Below are 27,669 nucleotides of genomic sequence, written 5' to 3' on the forward strand. Positions count from 1 at the left end.
AGTAAAAGCTGGAGGAGTGAAATGCTTAGCTGAGTTTCTAACAATAAGCTGGAAATACAAGCTTATTATTCAGAATCTTTCCAAGAAAAGCCCAGAAAACTCCAAATCCTCCAAATCTGGAAAAAAAAATCATATATACATCTTATATAGTGATTAAAACATTAAATGCTTATTTCTTCCTTTAATCAGTAGCACAAGCATCTCAAGGTTACATCTTGCTTCTCTTTAACCAATTTTCTCAGGGTGGTCAGCAGCAGTTCTTTCTGTAACTTTCCACAGACCAAACTTGCATACTTAACTGGGAAAGCAATGTGAGAATTTTTCTCCTATAATTATCTCATGGCCAAGCGTTATTCGGATAAGATGCACTCACTCCTTGACAGAAAAGTAAATACACCTTTGCTTCGACTGGCATCTCTGAGTACTTCCTGGGTTTCAGTTTCAATGTTTGAATGGAAGAGCTGTCACGATTGGTGTTCAACACAAGGGCGAAAGCAAAACTGGTACCGATTGGTTGAAAGGGAGAAGAGAGTTAAGACAGGGAACTGTCTCCCTTGAGGAAATAAAAAACTGGTTGCTTGGTTACATTCTCTGTACACAAAGCCTGGCTTGCTTCATACTCCGCTTCTCCATGCTTCCTACAAAGGCTATGCTTGTAGCAGTTCAGCTGTGAAAAGCAAGGAATGGAGATATTTTTTTGCCTGCTCCTTCAAATATAATTACCTAATAGAAGTATAGAGAATTTTCTTTTTGGGGTGAGCCTCAGGCCTGTTGGCAAGGTGTTCACTATTAGGCTCAAATCCATTTCAATTCCAGATGAAAAAGGGAAAATCCTGTAGTTTTTTTTTTTTCTGCCACTTTTTCCCAATTACCTATTCATTCTGCTGGCTCCACTTGAATGCAAAATTGTCGTCTGAGTGAAACTACAAGAGAAGAATAAGAGGCTCCTGAGAATATGTTGCATTCAAGAGCTTTCTTACTGTTGGAAAGAGAGTTTGTGGAGTTCAAGCAGGCAAATATATTTGTGAGTAGAATTTATTCCTTATTATCTAGCATGGGCATCAGTCTGCTGCCTGTTCCTTGCATCCAAGGCGGCTTACCATCCTACAAACAGAAAACAGGCAAATAAAATGAACTCTTATCCATAGGAAGTCCTCATAGAAATAGGGTTCTCCTCCCCAAAGGCCCTATGGAACAGCATCATTTTAATGTCTTCTATTTTGCTTATAAGAGTCAAGACCATCAACACTGTATTAGAATAATGAGTATATGACAGAGCTTCAGGATCTGCTCTCTACTAGTCTATCAGTCTTCAGAGCTGACAAGCATTTTTTTGTTTGTTTTCCTTTTAAGAGCCTCTTTCCCCCAGAGGTAGTTAGTTGGCAATTACTCAGTGGTTAAGTCTAAAGCTAGAAGTAGGTGGGGGTAGAACCAGACATGACTAAGATGCCATTCTCTGATACAATCTTCCTTCCTCCCTCCCTCCCTCCCTTCTTCCTTCCTTCCTTCCTTCCTTCCTTCCTTCCTTCCTTCCTTCCCTCTGACAGCTTCTTCACTTTCTCCTAAACCAAAGTTTAAACAAATCACTGTTCCTGTAGTTTGTCTGTAAGGATGAACTGTTGTTCATTTGAAATTAATTTTTAACGGAGCAGCTGATATGAAATGCAGTGGCCTGTATGTTAACTTGTTCCAGACATGCTAAGCCAGCGGTTCTCAACCTATGGGTCGCGACCCCATTTGGGGTCGATCGACCATTTCACGGGGGTCACCAAGCAAGGCTGTCCGCCATTTTTTCCCCCCTTTTCCGGCAGGTGCCTTACCTCCCTTGAGCTGGGCCAGCTGGTAGTCGGCCTGCTCCGTCTCTGCTGCTTGCCAGCTACGCCTCGGCCGGCGCAGGGGGCGGAACCACGCATGCACGGCGCTCCCGGGCAGGGAAAATCCTCGACTTACGACCAGCTGGGTAGTCCTCGACTTACGACCAGTTTAGTCCTCGACTTATGACCGGTTTAGTCCTCGACTTATGACCGGTTGAGGGTCGCGGCATTAAAAAGGTTGAGAACCACTGTGCTAAGCATATCTCCCCCGGTACTAGAGGCATACAATGGTCACCTGTAGGTTTCCAGATGAAATTTAAAGTTTGGCTCTTGACTTAAAAAGCCCTATATGTCTTGGAGATACTTTAAGGAGCCTCTTTTTCAGCTAGAGTCAACCCATCCTGTATTCTGGGAAAAATGCTTTTGGACCGCCCCTACCATTGACATTAAGAGAGCTAAGACCACAAGGAGACATTTCTCCATGAGCCCAGTATTCTGAACAGCCCTTCCAAAATGGGTTGTTTTTAGAATGCTGCCTAGCTTTATTAGCTTTCCAGAACTAGTGCTGGGGGGCAGGTATTGTAGCTAGTTAGACAGGACCTTTGGAACTTTTATATGTTGTTCTATTTCAGTTTAATTCTGTTTGAAAATAATTTTAATTCTTCGGTTATTTTGTACTACATATCATTAGCATGGAGATTGTGCTATACTCCTAACAGTCAGATGATTGCAACAATATCAAAATCTATATAAATCAATGCACAATCATTTCTCTGGGACCAGAAAGAGGAAGAGAGATGATATCCATTAACCATGAATAAGTCAATCAACAAGAAGTGCAAACTTCTGACAAAATTTGTCTGGGCTTGAATGCTGAGTAGAAATAGGTCTGATTAGGAAATGGATGATGGGAGATCTTTGAAACAGAAGACTGTTTAGAAAAATTGCAAGCAGAACCCGTGGCAAACCTTAAGGAAACCTCAAGGCTGGAAGGTAGACAGAAAAGTTAGAAAGTTATATGACAAAAGGGCATTTGCAAACCACATTTGTATTATTGTTAGTGTCTACAGAGTTGTCATGAGTTATTTTACTTTATGTCACTGAAGCCAAAACCATTTGTTATCTTTTCTTTCTTTAGGGCATTTCTGTTATGCCTGTGGAGGACAATTGGATGGAATGGATAGCTGAAATTGGAGGGCTGAAGGATACCTTATGGGAAGGTGGCTACTCTTTCCTAGAAATGTCACAATGTACAAGTGGTATTGCACTCCCTAAACAACATGGATGAAATCAGAGAGTGCAGAAAGCACTCATTGAAGTTGAAGTTATAGAATAGAATACTTAAATGATGGAAATACTGAACTATCAAATATTGAAGGTGGAAGTAGCAAGGAATAAAAATAAGAACATAAGAAGGCAACCTTGTTTTATGGCATTAGGGGTACTGAAATGTATGCACCCTCTGTTTGCATCACAACAGATATTTTTGTAAGACTTCAATCTTCTATACTGTTTACTGTTGAAGAAAAGTCTATTCATTTCCAACAAATACACATTATTTTAGGCTGTATAAATCCTTCCAGAGTCAAGGATGGACAGTCTTAATTTCAAGAACCACCATTCCCTAATGCAGTGTTTCTCAATCTCAGCAACTCTAAGGTAGAATTCTGGGAGTTGAAATCCACATATCTTAAAGTTGTTGGGGTTGACAAACACTATTGTAATGAGAGTTGCGTTTCATGCCATTTGGTAAATGGGTGAAGCAAGTGGTGGATGAAATCAGGCAAATGATTTTTGTCTTGCGCCTCCTATTTTTTGATGATATTTCCTCCTTACAAGGTATACCAAAGGTCACTTTTCTAGAAACCCAAATGGATTGTTTCCAGAGGCTTTTGAGATTCACCTGGGGTTGCTGTAAAATTAAGTCAAAGAACACTTGTGAATTCATATTTACAGGCTCCCTCTACCTGGCATACAATATAATACCTATATATTTTTATATATTATATTAGGTGCTGAGCTTCAGCTGTCACTGAAATATTGTGCAAACTACAATGCCGTGCCTCCAACTATCACATTCACCACTATTCCTTTCCATCCCAATGGTAAGGGTATTATTAAGGACAGTGTCCTTCATATGTAACTGATCAAAAACAACTTACTGCTCTTCTGGTAGGGGTTGTTTTCCAGAGTAATATAACAGCTACTTACAATCATAGTAGTTTGTATATTGTTTTCATAATTTTGATTTTTATCTGCTTTGGTGTAAATGCACTATATCAAATTAATAATGAATCCATATTTTTGTCATATAAAATATTCAGAATAAATAAAAACCACATAAGCTAAATGTTAACATTTTGTAAAATCTTTCTTGTAGAGATTAAAACCTACATAACTCTTTACAGATCTCACATTGCACGTCTTAAATCGTATAATCATTCTTTTCGAGGTCAAATTTGTAATTACAAAAACAGAAAATAGGTTCACCTAGGTCTTAGACCCTCTGGAACACACCTAAAAGATCTATTGAAATTGTTTACCTTGTGATTGAAGTGTTACTGATGATAAGATGAATGATAGGTCCATTCTTGCTTACTATGTTTGATTTCTTTCCTTAATTTTCTTTTGTTTATGGGAGAAGTAGACTTGGTTTATTTTTGTAATACTAGGAACTTCACAGCAGCATAAGCTCACACAAGGCATTTGCACTAATCCAGTAAAATTGTTATTTTTTTCCCTTAGTTTCCTTTAGTTCTTTTCATAAGTTACTTTTGAGGTTCCCAGTTCTAGTTAACAGTTTGTCAGATCAGTAGGACTGAAGACAAAAAAACATTCTTCTTCCTTGGACCCACACAGAGTATGCAATTCTTTAAATTCTAATTAAAGAATTTTTTTTAAAAAGAGAGTCATGATGTAACTTTACAGCGAGAGAGATTAAATGAAGAATATTAGAAGCCCCTTCTTTGCCCTTTTTTCTTTCTTTTCTTAAATTTTTTGCTTTGCCATTGCTTGCTTGCTTTTTCTTTTTCCCAGCTTATTAACTATCAATTTGTGTTATTTTTATATACTTGTTTAAAAATTAATAAAAATCATTTTAAAAAGAGAAAGCATGGATATGTCCATAAAGTCATCAAGAGTTAAGCTTATCTCAGATACATGAGATACATGTCCAAGGAAAGCTTTTTAATTACATGTTACACACTTTTATTTTCACCACAGCACTTTCTCTTAGGGATAGAGTCTTCCTCAAATAAATGTCTCTTTCTTCTGTCAATGAGAAAGCTATAGAAACATTTTGGGAATGTTTGTTAAGGCATGAGGTTCCCGCATCCATAGATTTGAATAGCAAGATGGCTGACATATAAATTTAACAAATAAATAAAATTATAGCAGGATATCTCTAATGCCATATTTTCCTATATTTGTTGCTCTGAAGGAAGTCAGGGTCCATCCAGCAAGGGGCACTGCTCTTTCAGCTTTTTTTTTTCTACCAATGTTCTCTTGAGTAATAAATATAATGCACTACAGGGGATTATTTTCTATTGTTAAAGATGTTCTTTAAATTGTTGCATAATTTTAACTCCTACCCGTCTAGGATCTGCTCTTGTATATCTTAGGAAAATGGGACACTGCACTTATTGGAAAGATTCTGTTTCCACATTGGAAAGGGAGTTTCCAACTTCCTTTGGTGAAATAAGGACTACCATTGCATTAAAAAAAAAATGAATTTTCTTTGAGCTGCTATCACTCTTTGAATCATAACTAGAATGAAAGGGATGGTTCCCTCTCCTCCTGGCACTCAAGAAATTATTATAAATGTTTCTATCCTTCCTTCAGAAATGAATATGTGGAGCTTTTTTATATTTTTTATATATAAATATATATATTTATATTTTATATCCTCCAATAGTTATCAATATCTGATCAAATGTATAGCAAGTCCAATATTCCATTCTGAATTGGATGCATCCAAAGAAGAAATGCTGACTTTTTCATGTTCCCCATATATTCATATATTCTTAATAACTGTTACAGCATCCCCATGATCACGGGATCATAATTTGTGTCTGCTACACAGCCAAGGTTAGAGTAGAGTGGAAAGAAAAGTATCAACCTTCTGTAAGTTTTCTATCTCTATGAAAAGCAGGATTCATGCCTTCCAACTGCCATGGCTACCCCAACAAAGCCATTTATTGTAAATAGTGTTAAATTTCAGGTACTCTTCAACTTGCAAACCATTCATTTAGTGATCATTGTAAGTTACAACAGCACTGAAAAAAGTGCATTATAAACAGTTATCCCACTTAATAACTGTTACAGCATCCCCATGATCACGGGATCAAAATTTGGATGCTTGGCAACTGGCATGTATTTATGACAGTTGCAATGTTCCCAGGTCATGTGATCACCCTCTGAAATCTTCCCACTGCTTCCCAGAAGCAAAGTCAATGGGAGAAGCAAGATTCACTTAAAACAGCGGTCTTCAAACTTGGCCCTTTTATGACTTGTGGACTTCAACTCCCATAATTCCTCAGCCAGCGTGCCTGGCTGAGGAATTCTGGGAGTTGAAGTCCACAAGTCATAAAAGGGCCAAGTTTGAAGACCCCTGACTTAACATCTGTGGCAAAAAAAAAAAGGCCGTAAGTGAGGCAAAACTCATGAAAGAACTGCCTTGCTTAGCAGTGGAAATTTTGGACCCTATTGTGATCACAAGTCGAGGACTACCTGTGGCTGGTTGAATTTGTAATCAATAAAGCTTTGCAGATTGATATATGCATGTATTTTCATACAGGTTTTGTTGTCTAATCCTGTTCTGAACAATGCCGTGAACCTGGAGGCAGCTCAAATGCTGAGGACAAATTATCGCCTATACAGAGAAAAAGTTGTACAGTGTGTCACAAATAGCAAGCAACTCGAAGGTAATAAATGCTTGTGCTTTATGTTATTAGTTGTAGATAAATTCTTTCTGCACGATGGGGAGTTTTAGAAGAAACTATTTGAATTGCATTCTTTTAAAAAAAAACACTATTTTATATCCACTGTCATAAATTTTAATTAGTATCCTTGGCAATGTAACTTGAGCTGCAAGATGAAATTTTTCTCATTGATATCTACCACTCTGATCCAGTAAAGGCAGGCAGCCAGAGGAGAGAGAGGGAGATGTGTACATGCAGGTAGTCCTCGACTTACACTTAGCGATTGTTCAAAGTTATGGCTACTTAAAAGCCGATTCCAAAGTTCCAATAGCTGCCCCCTTCCACACTTCTGTGACTGCATGTTGGGCACTCAGCAACTAGCCTTCATTTATGGCTGTTTGCAGAATCCTGCAGTCACGTGACTGTCGTTTATGACATCTTTGCCGAAGAGTGGCATTTACTTCCAGTTTTTGGCAAAAACAGCCCATAGTGAACAATGGTTTCACTTTATGACAGTGGCATTTGCTTTACAACTGCCATGTTCACTTTACAACTATCATGTTTGCTTAACGATTGCCACAAAAAAGGTCATAGAATCCGGTTGGTTCGTGGGTGATCCGCTTTACAACGATCATTACAACAATAATGGGGAAGTCCCATTATGGTCATAAGTCAAGAACTACCTGTATATGCTTTTGGGTAATCCCACAGCTGAACCATAAATAAAAGGTCTTAGCTGCCAAAACTGTGGAATTGGATCCAGAGCTTCATGAGCATTAGAACTGCTAATAAGTTATTCTGCCAGTAAGATCAAATAAAGTATTATCTCCACATAATGAGTCTGTATAATTTAAATTATTGTAACCGTACCTCCTTATAGTTACTAATCCTATCGCTGTTGTGACAACAGTCTCATTTCAGCGCTCACCTCATATTTAAAAATATTCTTTTCATTACTGGTAGTAAAGCCACTGGAATCTTCTAGTTGCAATTATGTGTGGCTCAATAAAGTCTTTGTTATTTTACAGTATTGGACTATAAAATGTTCACAACAAATAGGCATTTTTAAAACTTCTTTTCTTGTCCAGCTATTGCCAAAGATTGGGATACAACTTCAATCAAGTTTTATGAAAAATCAAAAGAACCGAGCTCGCACAGGTAAATGACACACCGTTAAGCTCACAATTGTTGTAATGCTATACATTATTATTTGAATACCTGAATAATTTATATGTGCTTTGAAAAGCAGCATTTCATCTGAAAGTAAAATTTTCTAGCAGTGTTAGTATAAAGCCATAAATACCGTGTTTCCCTGAAAATAAGACCCAGCCAGGAAAATAAGCCCTAGCATGATTTTTCAGGGTGCTCGTAATATAAGCCTGACCCCCAAAATAAGCCCCAGTTAAGATTGTCAGGTAGATGGATACATCTAGTACCATATTTCTCTGAAAATAAGACCTAACCGTAAAATAAGCCCGAAGGCCTCCTTTGGAGCAAAAATTAATATAAGACCCGGTCTTATTTTTGGGGAAACATGGTAGGAACAGAACAAATTAAAAACATTCTCAATACAAGATCTTCTATTGCTCCAGAAATATATCAGAGGAAATTCTGCTTGGAGAAACACTGCTTAGTGTGGCATCACCAAAAAAATTGTCTCTCCTTCGTCTTGCCTGTCTAGCATCATATGGAAAATAGACATAAAGCATGACATTTTATGAAGCCTACAAAATCTGGGCATGAGCTAAAAGAAGATTTTGGACTTCAAACTGTTCAGGCATGGAAATGGGCCAGCATCCAGTTTTGAGAATTGGCAAGATGTGACTTATATAACTGATCCCAAACAGTAACTTAGCAGCAGGCCTTCCTGATAATCAAAGAAGCCTTCAAAAATACATTTTAACTTGAATAAATCACATATTTATATACACATAAATATATCTAACTATGGTGAACCATTTTGCTTCCTTAAAGTTTTTTTTAATTTTAAAAGAGAGTCAAACGCTAAAAGATAGGTTACATGTTTAATCTTAAGGAGAACTACAAACATTTTAGATATCCATGTTCAATATTATCTACAATTTCATTTGAAAAAGTAAAAGGTAATATAATAGGAAATACATTTTAATATAGATAAGAAACTGATAATATTCAATTAACTTTCCCCAATATTATATGCTTCTTCAAAGCTATATGTTATGTCAGTTTTTGAGATAGACGGTTAATATCAGTGATCCAGTGAAGTATGTATTGTAATTTTTGAGAGTTATGTAATAACAAACCTGGTATCTAACAACAGGAAGGTTATCATTTCTATACCACACTGATGTATAGTATATGCCATAGGAAATGTTGGCAATAATTATCAATATCCCATCAAGTATATCAGCAGGATTTCTCATAAAATACTGTTACATAACGTTTTCCAAAACTCTTCAAAAAAAAGTTTAACCAAAAGAACTAGCTAATTGGGCATTCCTAACATTGTGTTCTATGCCAATAGCTTACAACCTCCAACACAATATGAAAATGCTGAGCTTGGATGCTCAACAATAAGACACTGGTGCAGCAGGCACAGCAGTGCCTGCATTTTCTGCGTCGCATGAGAAAAGCACATCTTCCTAACAGTTAGAACAATTCATCAGTGGAACAACTTGCATCCAGAAGTTGTGAATGCTCCAACACTGGAAGTTTTTAAGAAGAGATTGAACAACCATTTGTCTGAAATGGTACAGTTTCCTGCCTCAGCAGGGGGTTGGACTAGAAGACCTCCAAGGTCCCTTCCGACTCTGTTATTCTACTCTATTCTATTCAGCACCATCATAACTTTGAATGATCAGCGAGCGAGTGATTGATCAAGAGGACTACCTGTCTATGGTAGAGTGGTGTGGAGGCTGGGAGACCAAACATCTTTAATGCTGGTGGCATTAGGAAAGTAAAAATGTGTCAATCAGTGTTGTTGTCAGTGGCCAAAGAAGGGTTCATAGCAGAACAATTTCTCACAGTTTCAAAGAAAGGCAAAGTTATAAAGCCCTTAATGAGCTGCTGCTGACATTGAACAGGACAGCAACAGCCAAAGATATCAATGCAAGGACTTCAAATAAAGCAGGAATAATGTGATGATTATGCTCCAGAATCTTGTCATTTCATACAATAGCATGCTTGGCATTTTCTTCTTTAGAGTCTCATTGATGTGTGTTGAAATCAGAAATAAGCACGCAGAAGAGAAGGGGGGGACAATTACAAGCATAAACACAGTTCTCTTTGACTTCTTTATCAAATAGCTGGCTCATTTAGTATGACATACCTAATCCTACAACTCTCAGGCAGAACTCTTTTACAAAATACATCCAGCATGAACTAAATAATGCCTATAGATTTTAGCACCCCGAGGAGCAATAGAATACATTTTAATCTTAGGAGGGCAAAGATTCCCAAGCCATGCGGATAGACTCCAAACCCAAAAGACTGAATTCTATCATAAAATCAAAAGGTGCTTCAACAAAGTATTAGGCGGTTTTTATATATATTTCATAAACCTAGCATTTTAACAGGAAAGTATGAACTTTTTATAATCATTGTATTCCATTTGTACTGAAATTGGAAGCAGTGTCACCCTTTAAACCACTGTTCTTTCTCCTTGGTGAAATGTTCTGCAGAAAAATGTCTGCCCCATAACTATTTCCATACGCTAGTTACAGATAATCCTTTCTTCCAAATGTATATTTTCAGAAAGGCAACAGGGGTCTCATATGAAGAATATTATATAACATGGTTTAAAATTGCCACATCAAGACCTGCTGAAGATTTTAAACAACCAGGTAAGCTGATGTTTTGGGGTTTTTTTTTAATTAAAAAGAGCAGCTCTGATTTTGCACAAAATGTAAATAAATCAAATAGATCTTTCATATGATGATGCCCTGCCCCGCAGTATGGAAGTTGCAGCCTATAGGGACTTTCAGAAAGATTTTTTTTGGGGGGAGAAGCTTTAAAATTGTGTGACAATGTGGTTGCTGCTAATAGAAGTATTGCTATATATATATTGGAACTTTATGATTTTTTTCTTATGGACAAATGCAGAATTGTGTTGTTTTAAAAAGAAGGCAGCGTATTCCAGAGGTCTCAAATTCAAATCATCATGAATGTCATAATGACTAGTTCAAAACTAGGAATGAGGAATGCAACGCTGAAGCCTTTACTTATGGAGATATAAAAAACTTCAGTCAGTCAAAAAGATAAGAAAATGAAAAAAGATTCCTGGTGTGCCATTACACATACATTTAGTACATTAAAAAACCTTGTTGTGGAACACAGCTATTTGTGAAGGAGTACTGTGAAACAGCATTTCACTTTGGTGACTTAGTTAGCAGTATTTTCAGTAAACAAAATACCAAATTTGGTTTTATTACTAAAATTTATTTATTTATTTATTTATTTATTTTGATTTATATCCCGCCCTTCTCCCAACGGGACGCAAAGCCCATCCCTGTTTTTCTCTTTCTTTTTCTCCCATATGGAGCATGTGGATTTTCCTCCCTTTTGTCATTTTCTAGGTCACTTTCTCTTCACTCTGCCTGTCATAGTCCCGTCTTCCTTCCTTTGCTTAGCAGAGAAATCTTGCTTGCTCACCTGCTTAACCATCCCACAGTGGGGTCCTTGATGCTCTCTGAGTTTGGTAGTTTTCTTGCAGACATTTCATTACCCAGCTACTGTAGGTAACATCATCAGTGCTAGAAGGGAGTGGCAATTTGCTCTCTATTTATATACAGGTGGCTTGCTCTGTTAGTGTTGGCGGTTCCTTGATTAGGCTGTTGTCCACCAATTCCCACTGCTTGGCTGGCAGAGAGGTCCTTCCCTGGCTAGGTCTTGTCTCCAGGTGAAGAATACCTGATACAACACCAGAAGCAGTGCTCTGCCCTGGACCTTGAGAGCAGACAGTATTTTCAGATGGCATTGCTCAGTGCCTTGGAGGACCAACTATGTAGCTCTCTCCTCCCATGTCTCACTGTTGTTCAAAGATTCAGCAAGATGGGCTGCTCCTTTCCCTGAAGTACTTCCCATGTCCTTCACGGGACTCTGTGTCCTAGACTTGCTGTGCAACACCCTAGGTCCCTACAAAATATACTAGAAGCCATAGAAAGCAAGTTTGAGACTGCTCTTCTAGAGAAGTTCTGAAAAAATTGGGTGAGATGACAGGCAGACAAACAGATCTAAATCACAATAGCTAAACACTACTTAAAATATCAAGAGAAAGCACCTGCCCATACCCACACAGGTGGATTTGTTTGCTTTTAATAAAAATAACAAAGAAAATCTTCTTGCAACTTTAAATTTTGACTTTTCTGAATCACATTCTAGAATCAGAAAGGTCTATTCCAAACCAACCTAAGATGGAATGTGCTATTTTCAGAACATTGAATCATTAGATTTGGTGCGTCCTAGGTGGTCTCTGCACAAACCTTATAATTACATTGTTTTAGATTAACTACATTTTCAGTAGTGAGTTAAAGACTTTTATTATATAATGGGTATAATGGATGATGGGTATATGGAGCAAATATGCATTATACATTGAGAGAGCTGCTATTCTTAGTGAAATTTGCTTAATATAACTTGCCGTAACATGAAGTCGGGCAGCATCTGATTTGTCATAGTTTAACTCATCATTAAATCCCCCCCCATGGCCTCTGGATATGTGTAGTTCGAATGCACAAATAAAACTGCGTTCTTAGTCAGATTCAAGATCTTCCTTATCCCAAGCATGTGTTATATCATTCAGCTGTGGCTCTTTCCCAAAGGCTTATACAAAGGGAATTAAAACGAGCAACACATACATTAAGCTGAATGATGACGGACTACAGTATTCTGATTATGTACATATAGGACTGTGAAACAATTTGGAATTTTTATGAATGGATAGTAGAAGGATACGTTTTTTAACAATTTAAGTTAATGAAATACCTATTGAATATTGGCCAAGCGGCAGTTGTGAAGACAATGAATGTCTTCTAATTTCTTAGTAAAGTTTGCTCTGCTTTTGATGTCTACATTTACTACAAAAAAACCACATTTAAATACATCTTAAGTGTGATTAAAAATATAATGTAGTTCCAATATACATATAAATAAAGCTTTTCCATAAAGGTGAGAATGAATTTCCATTGTACCATCAAACTAGGCAAAAGGGGATATGGAATTATATACCATTAGTATTATTATGTACACATCAATGTGAAATCCCAGCTGCCAGTTCCAAGAACTTAGGGTGTTGTAATGTATTGACTATTAGGCACAAGCAACCAGATCCACATGTGAAAGAAAGCTGGCTTTCTTATTGTATTCTATCTGTAAAACGGAAATCTCCCCAGACTGCTTGCTTTCCTTGAGAAAGGACAGATAAGGTTTCATGGGACTTGGGTGGGGTCAGTGCACCTTGCCACTGCATAAGGATTTAAGGCTAGTTCCCCACTGTATCCCTCCTCACTGCCTGACTTTCTGCCAGCATTCTGTTCATGTCTTTAATGCATTATTCTGATATTTTGTTTCCTGTACATTCAATATGTTCCAATTTTTAACTTGCAACAATGCTTGTTCTTCGCCATCTATGACGTAATAAAGAATTGGTGGATGCTTTATTTGCAGGGAAAGATCATGTTATCAGTGGTTCTTTTCCTAATGGGCCAACTGCCTTATCTTTGCTGGCGGTGTAAGCCAGCAGATTTTTGAATCTCATATGCAGTAAGATTGTTTGTGTTATGTTATATCTACTTCCTTCCTATAGCTTACTGAAGTGAATTTATAAGATTCTTTCAGGTTGGATGCCATACAGGAAGATCTAAGGAATTCAGATGCTTGTTGTTTAGAAAGTTAGCATTTTTTATGGAATGCGCTCCAATTTGAAATTTACTTGGAATTGTCCTTCCAGTGTTTGAAGATCCGGAGTATATAGGAAACCGTTACAACTGGATGGCAGAGAATGTGAACAGAGGCTACTGGGATGAAAATTTGTAGGTATCTTATGAAAAATCACATGTATACAGCTATGGCAGGAAAGATGTTTAATGAGTATTTTATCCATTTTAAGTTCTTGATATTTAGTTATAGATTTATTTTCAAAGTGAAAAATCATCAGTAAAAAGATCTAAATGAATGCCTTTAAACATCAGCTGCAATATCATATTCTGCTGATTCTTAAACTACTACATAACTGTTTGTTTGTTTGTTTGTTTGTTTATTTATTGTCAAGTGGCTCATTTGATTGCCTGTTTGATTGTCTGCTGATTGCCTGTGAGGGATTATTGTTTTTATTTTTCTTATATTGGGTTTGTTATTGTTTGCCTGCTGCCCAGAGTTACTGAGAGCCATATAAATCCAATAAACAAACAAACAAACAAATAAATAAATAAATAACAGTGTTAAGTAAAAGGTATGCAGATTCAAATTATTATTCTTTCACAGAACCGGCCTTTTTTGTGAAAATTATGGTTTTATAGTTACTGTAAGTAGAGGCATTTACTGGAGTTACATATAGAAACTCCAGAAACTATTATTAAGAATAAGAATAATTTTATTCAGAGCATCCATTTGTGAAACATAAAATATTCAGGTGTATTATGAACCTGAATATAAGAGCCAATCCAGGCTCCCAATTAGGATTCAGAAATGGGGATTGAACTTTGATAGTAACATCTTAAAGTGCAATTGGAAATCACTGCAGATCTTTTAAACCAGGCCTGTACAATCCCTGCACCCTACACCTATTAGCAACCTGGCTGAACTTTTTCAAGGGTGAGGGTACATATCCTGTGTTGCAACTTTCTTTCCCTTCATAAAGCTTCCTCTTTACACACACACTTACCCAAGATTTCTACACTGGGGATTTGTGTATATTTATGGGGAGAAGGTGTCCTCAGTGTCTCCCAGAAAACAAATGTAATGTGGTTCCTGGGATTGGGGAAGATGGAAGGAGGCCCATAGTTGTAGAAGGAGAAGGAGACAGCCTAAGACAGTGGTTCTCAACCTTTTTAATGCCGCGACCCCAACCGGTCGTAAGTCAAGGACTAAACCGGTCATAAGTCAAGGACTAAACCAGTCGTAAGTCGAGGACTAAACCGGTCGTAAGTCGAGGACTACCCAACCGGTCGTAAGTCGAGGACTTTCCCTGCCCGGGAGCACCGCGCATACGTGGTTCCGCCCCCTGCACCGGCCGAGGCGTAGCTGGCAAGCAGCAGAGATGGAGCAGGCCGACCACCAGCTGGCCCAGCCCAAGGGAGGTAAGGCACCCGCCGAAAAAGGGGGGAAAAATGGCGGACAAAAAAAATGGCGGACAAAAAAAATGGCGAACAGCCTTGCTTGGCGACCCCCGTGAAATGGTCGATCGACCCCAAATGGGGTCCCGACCCACAGGTTGAGAACCACTGGCCTAAGAAGCAGGCATATACAGCAGATGTCACATTCTCTGTGTGCCTGGAATCATAGCATTACTGATCACTGAAGCTGAATAATTATAGTAAATTATCCCTACAATATAGCCAATTTATTTTAGAATATACTAAAAAGTTTTCAACCAGTTATTTCATACATAAGTGGCTATTTCGCCCAGCAATGTTGCCACAAACTGGCAGACACCTTAGAAAATCTAATCTGGGCTTCCAATCAGATAAAAACAAATGGGCAAAATTGGTTCGTTTTTCTCTTGAACAAGACTCTCTTATTTGAAAGGGTTAATTTTCCTTGGATACAACTTCCTCGTTTTATTTCTCTTAACAGAAGTTCTTTGTTTCATGTATTTGATAATTGCTTCATTATGTCGTGCCACACAATATATGTGTGCCAAGAAAGCATTTCAAGAACTAGCAGTCTCTTTTCTGAGGTTTTTTTTTCCATTTTTTAATTTTTAATTTTTTTTAGCAAAGAACAAGAATAGGTTAGATGTCTTTGAGAAAGCTGTCTTTTCTTTGAAATAATGCAACTTTTGGTACTAATTTCATTGAAGCTTGAGAAAAAATGGCTATGAATTTTTTTGACGGTTAAAAGCCCACCTTTTACTGCCATCGTGTGGTTGAAAACAGACTTTTGTAAAATTATTTTGTTCCTCCCTCAAATAACAAGATTCCCCAGGACATACCGGCAACTAAACAGATTGTAGTTTTTACATGCATGGACCCATCACACAGCGAAAGCAAATACTTGGCTAAGTTAAGACACTGTACACTTCCAAGAGCAGTGCTTATCTGTACCTTTACAATGAAAAGCTGTAATTCAGCCAAAGCTTGTAAACAAACTGTCCTTCTTATGAAATGTACATTCTTCATTTCTATTGCAACTATACTGAATGGAAGTTAAGGTCCCTAATAAAGAGAACATATGCATAATCCTATAAAATTTTATAACTTGTTTAGAATGAATAAAACAGTTCCCAGTTTCAAGGTAGAAGTATAATCCATTAACAGTAACTCTTCTAAAATACTTAAATATCTTGAAAATAATAAAGTAGCATCAAAACCGTATATCAGCTGTCCCCAATATTTCCAGCTCAGCTGACTGGCGCAAGCGGTGGTGGCAGCAGTGGGGGGGAGAGGGGATGGTTTTGCCATGTGCGCATGCTGCTTCTATAAATGCAATAAGGCAAACTCAGACACTGACTTCCTATTGCACTTCTTGTGCTATGATACTTCTTGTGACGAATCTCTCAAGTTATTCTGTCTTAGTTACATGCTTCATAACGGGATGCTTCATCAACTTCAACACTTGTTGACTGTTTTGTGAAGCCATCTTTTTTTTTAAATTGTGAGAAAATCCATTTGTCTGAAATGGTGTAGGGTTCCTGCCTGAGCAGGGGGTTGGACTCAATGACCTCCAAGGTCCCTTCCAACTTTATTATTATTATTATTATTATTATTATTATTATTATTATTATTATTATTATTATTATTATTATTATTATTATTATTACGAGGAAGAAACCAGATGGTTTCTAACAGCTACCGCTATTGTTAAGAATTTTGCAATCTTCTTAGACGTTTATGAAGGGTGGTCACCCAGGAGAACAATAATGGCCTCCCGGGCACAATGGCATTTAGAGCTAATAACATTTGGAAATATTAAACTTGATTGCCATTGAGGGTAACATGGACATTTTAATAATGAAATAGATTCTACTTTTGAGTCTGAACAGAAACAAATTTAGCTTTCATATGGGAAATTTATGTCTCTGTAAGTTATAGTCCTAATAAATAGCACCCCAGATGGGGTCCAAGTAAATAGTATTTTATGTGGAGCATATAAGATGTTAAAGAAATATTTGGGGATAGTCCATGGAAGAGGAACAATTGTGATTTTAAAAAGGGAGGGGAAATTTGGAGTGTAACATTTTGGATATCTACATCCTAAATCCCCTGCTTTAATTCAGCAGGTTTTTATCAAAATTCCAAAGCAGGTAGTGCTCTGGGAGAGTGAGACCACAATATGCCAAAGCATCATTATTTTGTCTTCTTAGATTGGAAGACAACCTATTCAGCAAGGTGAGATGATATTCCCCAATCTAAAACAACAAAGCGCTAATTCAACTCGAAGGAAAACGTAGCTAAATTCTAATCATGTTAGAACAGGGGTAGGCAATTATGGTAATTTTACGACCATGGCTGGCTCAGGAATTCAATCAAGCCCAGCAAAGGGGATAATTTTACAGAAGGAACTTCTCATTTTAAGAAATGGATCAAGGGCACGAATCTGTTAACTGTTTTTGAAAAGTCCCAGTACTTCAAAAGCAAGAAGTTGAAGCAATATGTTTTTATATGGTCTCAATGATAAGATTATTATCTTATCTGGTGGTGCAGTGGTTGGAATGCAGTATTGCAGGCTAACTCTGCCCACAGTCTGGAGTTTGATCCTAACTGAGCTTGATCCTAACTGAGCTTGAGGTTCACTCAGTCTTCTATCCTTCTGAGATCGGTAAAATGAGGACAGATTGTTGGGGGCAATATGCTGACATTGTTAACTGCTCATAGAATGCTGTAAAGCACTATGGAGCGGTATATAAGTCTAAGTGCCATTACTTTTGCTATTAAATAGTCAGTGTTATTGCTATTAAATTTTATATTGCTATCTGTAATTACAAGATGATTCTTTTGTCTCTTTTTTCTGTGAATTCCTTTTCTCTGAGGTTTTTGTCATATTTATTTTAATCCCTATAATATATTTAGGTTTTTACTTCATAATATCATTTTTTCTATTGGTACTGTCATTATTTATATTTCGCTATTAGAAAATAAAATATTTTGAAATAATCTACAAATTACAAATTACACTGAAGAAGGTACCTATGAAGAAAGATAACTGAACTGAAATGAGAGTTTCTGTTTGTGTGAAAAGTAAAAGAGAACAGGCGGCGGGGTGTATGTGTTATTAATGGAGTGTTCAGTGTAGATATGATGCAATCTTTCCTTTCCTTTCCCTTTTCTTTCCCATCCCCATAATCCAGTGGTGGACAGCTATGGCAACTTTACAACCTGTGGACTTCAACTCCCAGAATTCCATGTTGGCTCAGGAATTCTGGGAGTTGAAGTCCACAGGTCTTAAAATTGCCATAGTGGCCCATCCTTGCCATAATCCTTATACCGTAATTAAATTGTGATTATTCCTATGGGAACTGTTTCTTTGCTGAAAGTAATACATGTTGTGTTTCCTGTCCACTTTGATTCCCTCAACACAACTGCACGATGATAGCAACTGGCCCAAATATGCTGTATATCTTGAGGGTAGTTTTGAACCAGTTTCCTGAATCCTAATCCAGCACCTTAACTATTAAGCCACTCAAGGGATGTGCAAAATAGCTGGACTCCCTCCTAGGGCTTCTTCTTAACTGTTTTTTGCCAGAAGCAAATTCTGGCAACAAATCGGGAATTATAATAACTCAAATCAATTTTGTTTTCTATAAACAGTGTCCCAAATTATAAAAAATGTCATCACTTGTTTTACAATTTCAATAAAATTGTTAGAGACACATGATTCTTTCTAGCATGCTTTCATACAAAAAGCATTTTAAAGGTTCTAATGTGTTATTTGAGAATTTATAAAGATTAACAATAAGCATAGAATCATTAACTGTAACTGGCTGAAAATGGAATCCAATTATTCTCACAATCTTTTCCTACCACTGTATTGTTGCAAGGTGCTAAGGCACACTCATATACTGTAGATCCACAATGAAAGTCTCTAAGAACACGGGTTATTATGGTGGGTATTTTTTTCTCTCTTAAATTTTTTAAATTAAATTTTCCTAAATGGTGTGTAAAATATGTTGCAAAACAAGTCTCCAGCTTCTTCATTTCTGCATTCTGAAATATTTTTTCCTGTGTGAAAGCTATTCATAAGGTTGGTTTTTTATTCCTGAACAGGTAGTAAATAAGCTTATATTTCTGCTATATTCTGAAGTTATATTAATTTTCTTGTTTTTTAATTTCAGACATAACGTTTTTGTCTCTGATTGCATTGAAAAGCAGAAGAAGCAGCTAATGTTAGAAAACTGGACAGGCCAATGCACTGTCCCAAGCCCACCTTCAGGTAAGAGAGGAGAACTAATTTTGGGATAAACTTGCAATTTTTCTATACACACCAACAGTAGTATATTATAACTGAAAATAGACCTTTTTACTCTGTTAAACAAGTAAGTATATTTAAACTCATGAAACTCTTGGAAAAACCTCATTTGGGTGAGGGAAGCAGGAAGCCCACCCACCATCCTACCATTTTGTGTATCATTTTTTGTGTGTTTGTTTGTCTCCATGTATTGAAAAATAATTTGTGGTTATAAAAATGAAAAGAGATAAAAATACAGTTTGGATGATATCTTCTGTTGGTAATTCATTTCATCCCAACTACCAAGTTGTAATTTTTATTTATTCAAACAATCTATTACACTGTTCCCTTTGGGAATAAGCAACAATTACGAAGAGCATAGAAAAAGGGTAAGATACACTATAATTAGCCAAAAAAATTAAAGGCAAGACATAAGAAAAAGGAATGTAACGAAATCTATTTTAAACCAAACTCATCCAGTGTTCCTCTCCACATCTTTTTCTCCTTGCAAATCATCCTTGTATCGCCAATCGCCGTGCACCACATTATATATTGCCTTCTCTTTAGCTCTGTCTCTTTTTGAGGTTCTCATCAGCTTTATCTAAACACAAATTCTTAATCTTGTCCTTCCTCCTAAATAATTCACTCTTCCTCCATAAATTTATTTCATGATTTGATCCTAATTCATTCTCTACATGACCAAATCACCTCAACATATTTATTTTAATACTACATTTTTAATAATATGTAAACACTGATGGGATCTTAAGCCAATATGTTAACTATGTAGTTCATGGTTTTACTTTGATCCTTCTAACTATAATAAATCAGGAAGAACAAGAGTATCATGCTCTTTACCCTATTTTATACCATATATAATACCTATATATTTAATATTTATTTGCTACGTATATGTAGGGATGTGGGTCTATACATATGTTGTTCATAGTATGTTTAGGTATGTGTCATGTATGTGTTTCACTTTGAGAGCGGGCAACTAAATTTCATTTTTGATGTGTGCCGTTGTGCCCACAGTAAAAAAATGACAATATCTTACCTATCTTACCTCTATAAAATTGTATATAGATGTAATTTAATAATGCATTTTTTATCCAGTGAGCTCAGGTTAACCAACAGCATCAGTTAAAACAATACTATGATCATTGAAACACATAGCTTTGCAATGATAGATGTTAAAGCAGCGCTATAATGAAGATAAAATGATGATATCTTATCTGTGGAAGGTAAATTCATTTGGGAAAGAAAGTCATCATTTATTATTTGACCTCTTTGTACAGGATCCCAGCCCCTGGAAATGCCCTAGCTCTGAACCCATGTAGCAGAATTTCTGGAATAGTGGAACTCCAGGAAAGAGTTTAAAAAGACAGATTCAGGGGGAAATAACTTTCAGAAATCATACTGTGAAACTATTACCCATTTTGAGCTGAGCAGGAAAAGAAATGGGAAGCCCTTTGGTCCATGTTTACTTAGTTTATTTATTTATTTGTTAAATTTATTTGCCGCCTATCTAACTGTAGTGCTACTCTAGATGGTTTATAATTATAAGAAGGAAAAAAAATTATAGGCATGTAAACAGAAGTAAAATAATAGAACAATAAAATAAACAATGATAAAGGAACACAATGAGATTAGATACATCAATATGGTAACCAAAAAGACGAATGGGTGGAGAGCAGAGAACAAGAGAGGGGAGGGGAAGTCTGCCAGCAATCTAGCAGCACCTCCAGTGTGGAACTCCCCCATTTGGACCTGAGGTCAACCAAGGCTCTTCCGGAAGAATAGGAGTGAGGGTTTAATAGCCATTTGCAATTTGTTAGGCCAAATGTCATTTCCAGGAACTTCTGTGGGTGTGGTGGGATGGGTCAACATGTCAACATGAGAGCAGCAATCAAATGACATAATTACCATTCTGAATTTTTTGAGCCTCCCACACCCACAAATGTTACTGGTGGTTTCTGGGTACTAAACCAGGGTAGGACATATTGCAGAAATACAGATGTTATAGGTTATCTTAGCCATGTGTGCAACTGAATATCAATGTAAATCATAAATTAGTAATTTCTTTTACTGATGATTTTTATGGCTGAAACTAAATATGCAGTAATAATTAATAAGCAGTAATAATTAACCTTTGTGAAGTCATTAGAACTCTCCCTGATGATTTTTATTACTGCCCTAAGAATATAAAATCATGTATCAAAAATACAGTAATTTGTCAGTCTGTGGGAATCTGTTTTTTTATTTATTTAATCATGGCACTGAAGGCTGCAGAACATGTAGGACTGATCACCAGAGCAGAAAATGCGGCCACAGTTTTAATCCCTCTTTGGAGAGAATGTTGGGATTTGGGTATAGTTTTGCTTTATTTTATTTATTCCAAATAGCAGTATTCTGTCTACCAATGTACTTATTTGGTGAGATATTTTATTTAAAAAGCCATGTATTATGTCATCAAAATTTACCATTTCATAATCAGATTTCAGTGTGATCATGGGGTCTTGGAAATTTTTAGAAGTAGGGTGGGGGAACACATATTAGTTTTCTAATAGTTAGCTATATCATTTGGCAATAAATGCTAACATACAAACTTACTTCTCTACAGGACAAATCTTGCATGCACTACAAAATGGCCTCTCTCACACTCACACCTGCATTCACAGAAACACAATTTAATGTGTTGTGTGTTTCCCTATGATTGTGCAATTACTATAGTTCATGTAGTCACGTTTTTCATTTTGTATTACTTCTACTATCTAGGAGCATCTAGATCTTCAAAAACGTCTTCCGTGGGATCTAAGAAGATGGACAAAAGCAAAAATGAAGAACAATGGGAGGACGAAGTCGAAGGTCTTGTTCTGTGGTCTACAAAACTTGACCAAGAAAAATTAGATTAAACAACAGTCTTTACTTCTATTACTCTTTTAAAAAGTACTTATTTGTTGATATTCAGACATTGGCTGGGGAAAACCCCATGCAGTTCAGATAGAATCTGACTGTTACCATGTTTGCATTGCAAAATGCCTTTGACGGCCTGAATTACAGCTGCCAGAATACCCTGTTTATAAAAAAAGTCCAAATGCAAGCACCGTTAAACCTGAGGTGATTTTATCAAATGGACAGAAATTCATTTACGTTTTGCACAAGCTAATGTTATTCATGGCAGGGTAGATAGTGTAAACTGCTTTCCAAAGTATGAAGTAACTGTAGAGTTACATCATCTACTGACAAAACAATTCTGACGATATAGCAGAGAAGCATAGAGCAAATAAAACAGAAGGGTTCTTTGAAAGTCACAAAAGCTTTAAAAAAAAATGTTCTCAGCCGGGCTTCCAGGAGCACAAGTCTCTCATCATTATTATGGGAGGGAATTCCAGAAGTGCAAGGTACAAAAGAATGGATAACTGAGAAAACAAGATAAGTTGGCTTCATGTGTAAAAGTCACATCGCATCACAACTTTTCCTTTTTAGTTAATGAAATGCATTATCACTGATGCAAATTGGCAAGAATGTCATTTCGGCACCAATATTCCAGGGAATCTGGCTATTCCACGTCAGCGTTAATCAGCGCCCAGCTCTATGAGCAGTAAGTTTGAGTTCTTTTTCAATTCTTGTCTCCTTTCCTCTGCCTTCTGGGGGAAGCTTCTTTCTTCCAGCCCATTCTGTGCAAAACCAAATATGAATGGGCTTTGATCTAATCCAGATCGCTGGAAACAACTGTACCATAATTACATAATTTCAAAGTGACTGTGTGTATCTTCCTGCTCTTTAAACTACTTGGACAGTTCCGTTGAGTGCGGCAAGCCAACAGTTAAACATTTTGAAGGAGATGGTTATCAGAGTTCTGTCAATTCCAAGTTAAAAAAAGACCTCAAGAGCTGTTAATCATAAATTGGTTTTACACACAAAGAGGCCTATGAGCAGAACCAGGCTTTTCCGTTTTGAACGAATATTTTTATAGGCACTATTTTATTGCAGGCTCTTTTTATGAGCCCTAGGATCATGAGGCTTAAAAAGGGTCCACAGACAGTATTGGATGTGGGAGGAACAAAGTGTCAAGCTGAACAAAGCTCCATATGCACATATGGGATCACTCAGAAAACATATTCTTTGTTTTAAAAGTACTTCAACCGAACACCGTACAGGCAAACAGCAAGTTTGTTAAATGAAACTAACAACACAATCTATTGGGGATGCTAATACCGGGGGGAAAAATTGCTATGGACTAATCTGGGCTTTCACTGATTTCAAAACATGTTGCCTCTCTAACTGATGAAGCTTCATGCTAAAATTGACAAACTAATTTTGGGCAAAATTAGCTGAGATGCATGCTTAAACCAGCCAGTGCTAGTTTTGCACAGAATTAAACTGCAAATGGGATTGTTGTTGTTGTTGTTGTTTTATTTTGTCCAGCTGGTTTTGAAGGGATTTTATTCTGCAAAATCCCTTCAGTTTTGAATTGTATTTTTTGTTTAATCGCACTTTTTCCCCCTAAGGAAGAATGTGATGTTGCTAACCTTTTTTAATATGAGAAAATGTTTCTTAATTCACAGCTGCTGCTATGGTAATAGAGCAGGGGTCTTCAAACTTGGCCCTTTTATGACTTGTGGACTTCAACTCCCAGAATTCCTCAGCCAGGCACGCTGGCTGAGGAATTCTGGGAGTTGAAGTCCACAAGTCATAAAAGGGCCAAGTTTGAAGACCCCTGTAATAGAGCAATGCTGCTAGTGCTGTTTGAAAACAAGAAGAGGATGAGTTACATCCAACATTATACTAATAGACCTCTGGAGTACTTGGTGCTCTCTTAGTTTCATTGCCTGACTAGGTAACATCATGACAGTTTAACAGTTCAACCCTGAGCTTCCTATATTCTCTTTTAATAGACATCTGCTACTCCTACCCGCATGAGGCGACTTTCTGAAGCCAGTTGGGGATGTTTGTGAGTATGATGCAGGATAAATCATCTTCATCACCACAGCCACCATTATCTGTTCTCATGACAAATGTTAATCCAGCAGCAGATGGACACCATTCACTCATAGTCTGGAACCCCCTATTTTTCTGACCCATATGAGACACCTCTGGGTGTATTCACTTCAAGGCAAGCATATTAACCTGTCTTACCCACCTCAAGTTCTGCTAAAGGACGCATAGTTTTTTTTCCTTTATATTTTGTAGGAATCAACATTTTAAGCTTCTATAAAGGTAAAAGTAACTTTTCTCTGCATCTAACAAAAATGGCTGCTGTACTCTTTAAACTGACCAAAGCAGTCCCTATTTTAAAGTAACAAAACAAACGTATATGCATATGAATGCAAAACTGAATATCTTTATGGCTAAATAATACTCAGAAACAATTGCCTATGTAAATTGATGAAATCTACTCATAATGTCCTTGATTTTGTAGCTTCATTTTAGTGTGACTTTGATTTCAGCAAGTACTCTTCAGCCTTGTGTCCTGTAGAGGGCGCTATTTCACTGCTATATTCACATTTTAACTCTGTTCTAATGAAAAGATTTAAAGTGGCTGTGCTGAGTACTTTCCAGCTGTTAGTTATCTATGCAGATTAAAATAAAAACCCAGCCATTATTGATGGAACAGACTAAACTCTGGGTATGAGAATGTGTTGCTGAGCATGAAGGTATGAGAAACAGACTATTTTTTTTATGAAAATATCTGAAGAAGCGTATGTTATTTAAAGTGTTGTTATTCTAAAATTCCTGGGAACAATATAATATATATTTACACATATGTACATACAGTACACGTATAACCACTGCTATTATATGAAATCACTTTTAACAACATTTTAAGGAAATGTAATACAGAAGTATAGTTCACAGAGGAAATACTTAGTTTTAAAAGCATAGTGGCATTATTTTCCTCTAAAGCTGATCCTCCATTAAAGTCAATGTAAAACTTTCATCGGTTTCTGCAGTTGCTTGTATCTTGTGAAAGTTAGCAAGTTTGCTGAAGAAAATGAAAGTGGAGTATCTCAATCTGATTGCTAATGCTGCTTGGTAGGCCTTTGGTGTTTCCTGGACATCCAGCTAGATTTGAGGCTCAGTAAGAAAAAGGTAAACTAGAAAGACAAAAATAAAAGCAGTTTACAAGGAAAGGAATTAATTTAAAAGTGCAGATGAAAGTATAAGAATGAGCCATAGGACTTCAACCCTTTGAATGTAATGGATCAAAGACATTTTTTAAAAAAAAATTAAATTCATGAGAAATTCAGTAGGATTAGGAAAAACGATTGTTCCTCTACACTGCCAGGTCTTCACTCCTCTGGTACAGTTTATTCCTCACTGCGTGAAGTCAGACTGAGCTGCATTTCTGCCTTCTGTGTAATATCCTTGACAGTTTGTAAATGGGGAAATGAATTAGAATTATAAAATGCCTTGCTATCTCTCTTCTTTCTTTCTACATGAGGTATTTGTTCATAAGGCTGCATGGCTGAAATTGATGGCAGAACATACGGTAGTTAAATGTTTACAGTTATCCCTGTCTTATCTTAGAAGTTTTCAGCTACTGATTTTTAAAATAAAAAATAAAAAAATGAATTTGTTTGAAAATGTGTGCATTTAAAGAAGAAAAAACCACAGTGATATTTTTCATGTTTTATTTAATGCCTACAACTGTTTTACTTTACTTTGTACTTTGTTACCGAGATCTGTAAGAGCCATTCAGTCTGAGGTTATCCTCAATAAATGTTAGAGAAAACAGCTATAAATTTGATCTTTTGTATATCCTTAGAATAAACTATCAAATTTCATCAATTGAGTTAGTGGATAATCTCTCTAACAATTACAAACACTGTAAATATTCATGAGACTGCCCTGTAGTAATTTAACTTCTTTTTAGTTAATTTAAAATTGATCATAATCAAACCCAGTGCCAGTATTGTTCCATTAACATTCCTGAAATAGCTGTGTATTTATCGTTTTCAAAATAAAATTATTAATTAAAATATATAGGAAATTCCCAGTGATTGTTCTTTTTTTGCTTTTATTATTTCTACTTGTAATATACTTATAATGGAATAGTTCAGTGCATCCTAATATACAATTCACTATAAAACAGCTGAAGTATATTTTTTCATTCATATGATTGTTATGGTATTTGGAAGATTTATTTTAAAAAAGATCTTTCTGAGAAATACTTCAAGATTAACAGTAAAAATTATTGATACATTTTGAACATTTTGATAGACCTTTTCTATCTGCTTGTTTATTTTTTCCTCACTTTATTTTGTTAAAAAAAGAATCAACTTAAAATAAACATTCAGAGACATGTCGTGCAAATTCCAGAATGCACATATTTACATGTTAATGTAATAAAATTCACATTCCTATCAGTTATCACTGCGGTGAACAGAATATTATTAATCTGTGATACACTTTTTGTCAGAAAGCTCAATTCCTTCACAAAGGCCACTTAGATTTTTCTATCCTGATTGTAGAACTGGATTGGCTCCCTTTTGGATCAGTTTTATATGAATTTAAATGATTTTGTTCTGCCAGATTATGACGATTTTAGCCTTGGCTACCATCTGAGACCATTTGTCCTATTTTATTTTTTATTGGAGGCTTTATATGTGTTATTGTCCTCTTCACATCCCAAGAACCAATATTATCTCTTTACCTAAGTATTAAATCCAATTATATATAAACAATCTGAAGACAAAGCTAGATAGAGATATGGTGTCTATTCCCAAGTTATTCATTTTTCCAAGAACCAGGCCTTTTAGAGGTAGTCTAGACCGCAATTGACCCCAACATTTCCATTGTTAAGCAAGAAAGTTGTTAAGTGAGTTTTGCCCCATTTTATGACCTTTCTTGCCATAGTTGTTTAGTGAATCACTGCAGTTAAGTTAGTAATATGGTTGTTAAGTGAATCTGATCTCCCCATTGACTTTGCATGTCAAATGGATGCAAAAGGTGATCACATGATTCTGGGACATTGCAACCGTCAGTGCTTTTTTTGTCATAGAATGCATGGAACGGCGTTCCGGCACCTTTTTTTGAAGGGAAGAACCGGCTCCTTCTAAGCTGCCAGCATGAGTAAAGCTCTGGCCCGGTGAAAGAAAGCTGCCCAGGGAAATTGAGGGCATCGAAGGTCAACCCAGAAACTCTTCCATGGCCCTGAAAGCAGACCCTTTTCTCTGCTTTGGTTCATGGGGCTCCCCCCCGCCACTGCCGCCATGTTGGCCACCAGGGACCAGGACTGACTCCTGGAGCGAATCTCTTAAAGGGACCAGGCGCGCCCCCAAAGCAGTAGTGCCGCCGCCACCTTGATCACTCTGGCTCCAGAGGAAGCCTCTGTGTCATCAGACACGGAG

At 36.7% G+C, this 27,669-nt stretch overlaps 1 protein-coding gene across 1 annotated transcript; it reads left to right on the forward strand.

The window, feature by feature from the left end:
* Positions 1-602: 602 nt before the first annotated feature.
* UBE2U (ubiquitin conjugating enzyme E2 U) lies at positions 603-22,601 on the forward strand. Its single transcript, XM_015815544.1, has 10 exons — positions 603-1,024; positions 2,953-3,034; positions 3,827-3,919; positions 4,223-4,275; positions 6,610-6,736; positions 7,822-7,891; positions 10,466-10,554; positions 13,659-13,740; positions 19,200-19,297; positions 22,091-22,601. The coding sequence occupies exons 1-10, from the start codon at positions 956-958 to the stop codon at positions 22,225-22,227; spliced, it is 900 nt and encodes a 299-aa protein (XP_015671030.1). The 5' UTR covers positions 603-955; the 3' UTR covers positions 22,228-22,601.
* Positions 22,602-27,669: the final 5,068 nt, after the last annotated feature.

This window comes from Protobothrops mucrosquamatus, unplaced genomic scaffold (genome assembly GCF_001527695.2).
Source record: "Protobothrops mucrosquamatus isolate PMUCROS unplaced genomic scaffold, P.Mucros_1.0 scaffold347, whole genome shotgun sequence".
In the NCBI taxonomy this organism is placed as follows: Eukaryota; Metazoa; Chordata; class Lepidosauria; order Squamata; family Viperidae; genus Protobothrops; species Protobothrops mucrosquamatus.

Coding starts and splice junctions, on each gene's coding strand:
- UBE2U (XM_015815544.1), top strand. CDS start 956: ATGTTGCATTCAAGAGCTTTCTTACTGTTGGAAAGAGAGTTTGTGGAG. Junction 13,741..19,199: donor GGCTACTGGGATGAAAATTT/GTAGGTATCTTA, acceptor TTTTAATTTCAG/ACATAACGTTTTTGTCTCTG. Junction 19,298..22,090: donor TGTCCCAAGCCCACCTTCAG/GTAAGAGAGGAG, acceptor TCTACTATCTAG/GAGCATCTAGATCTTCAAAA.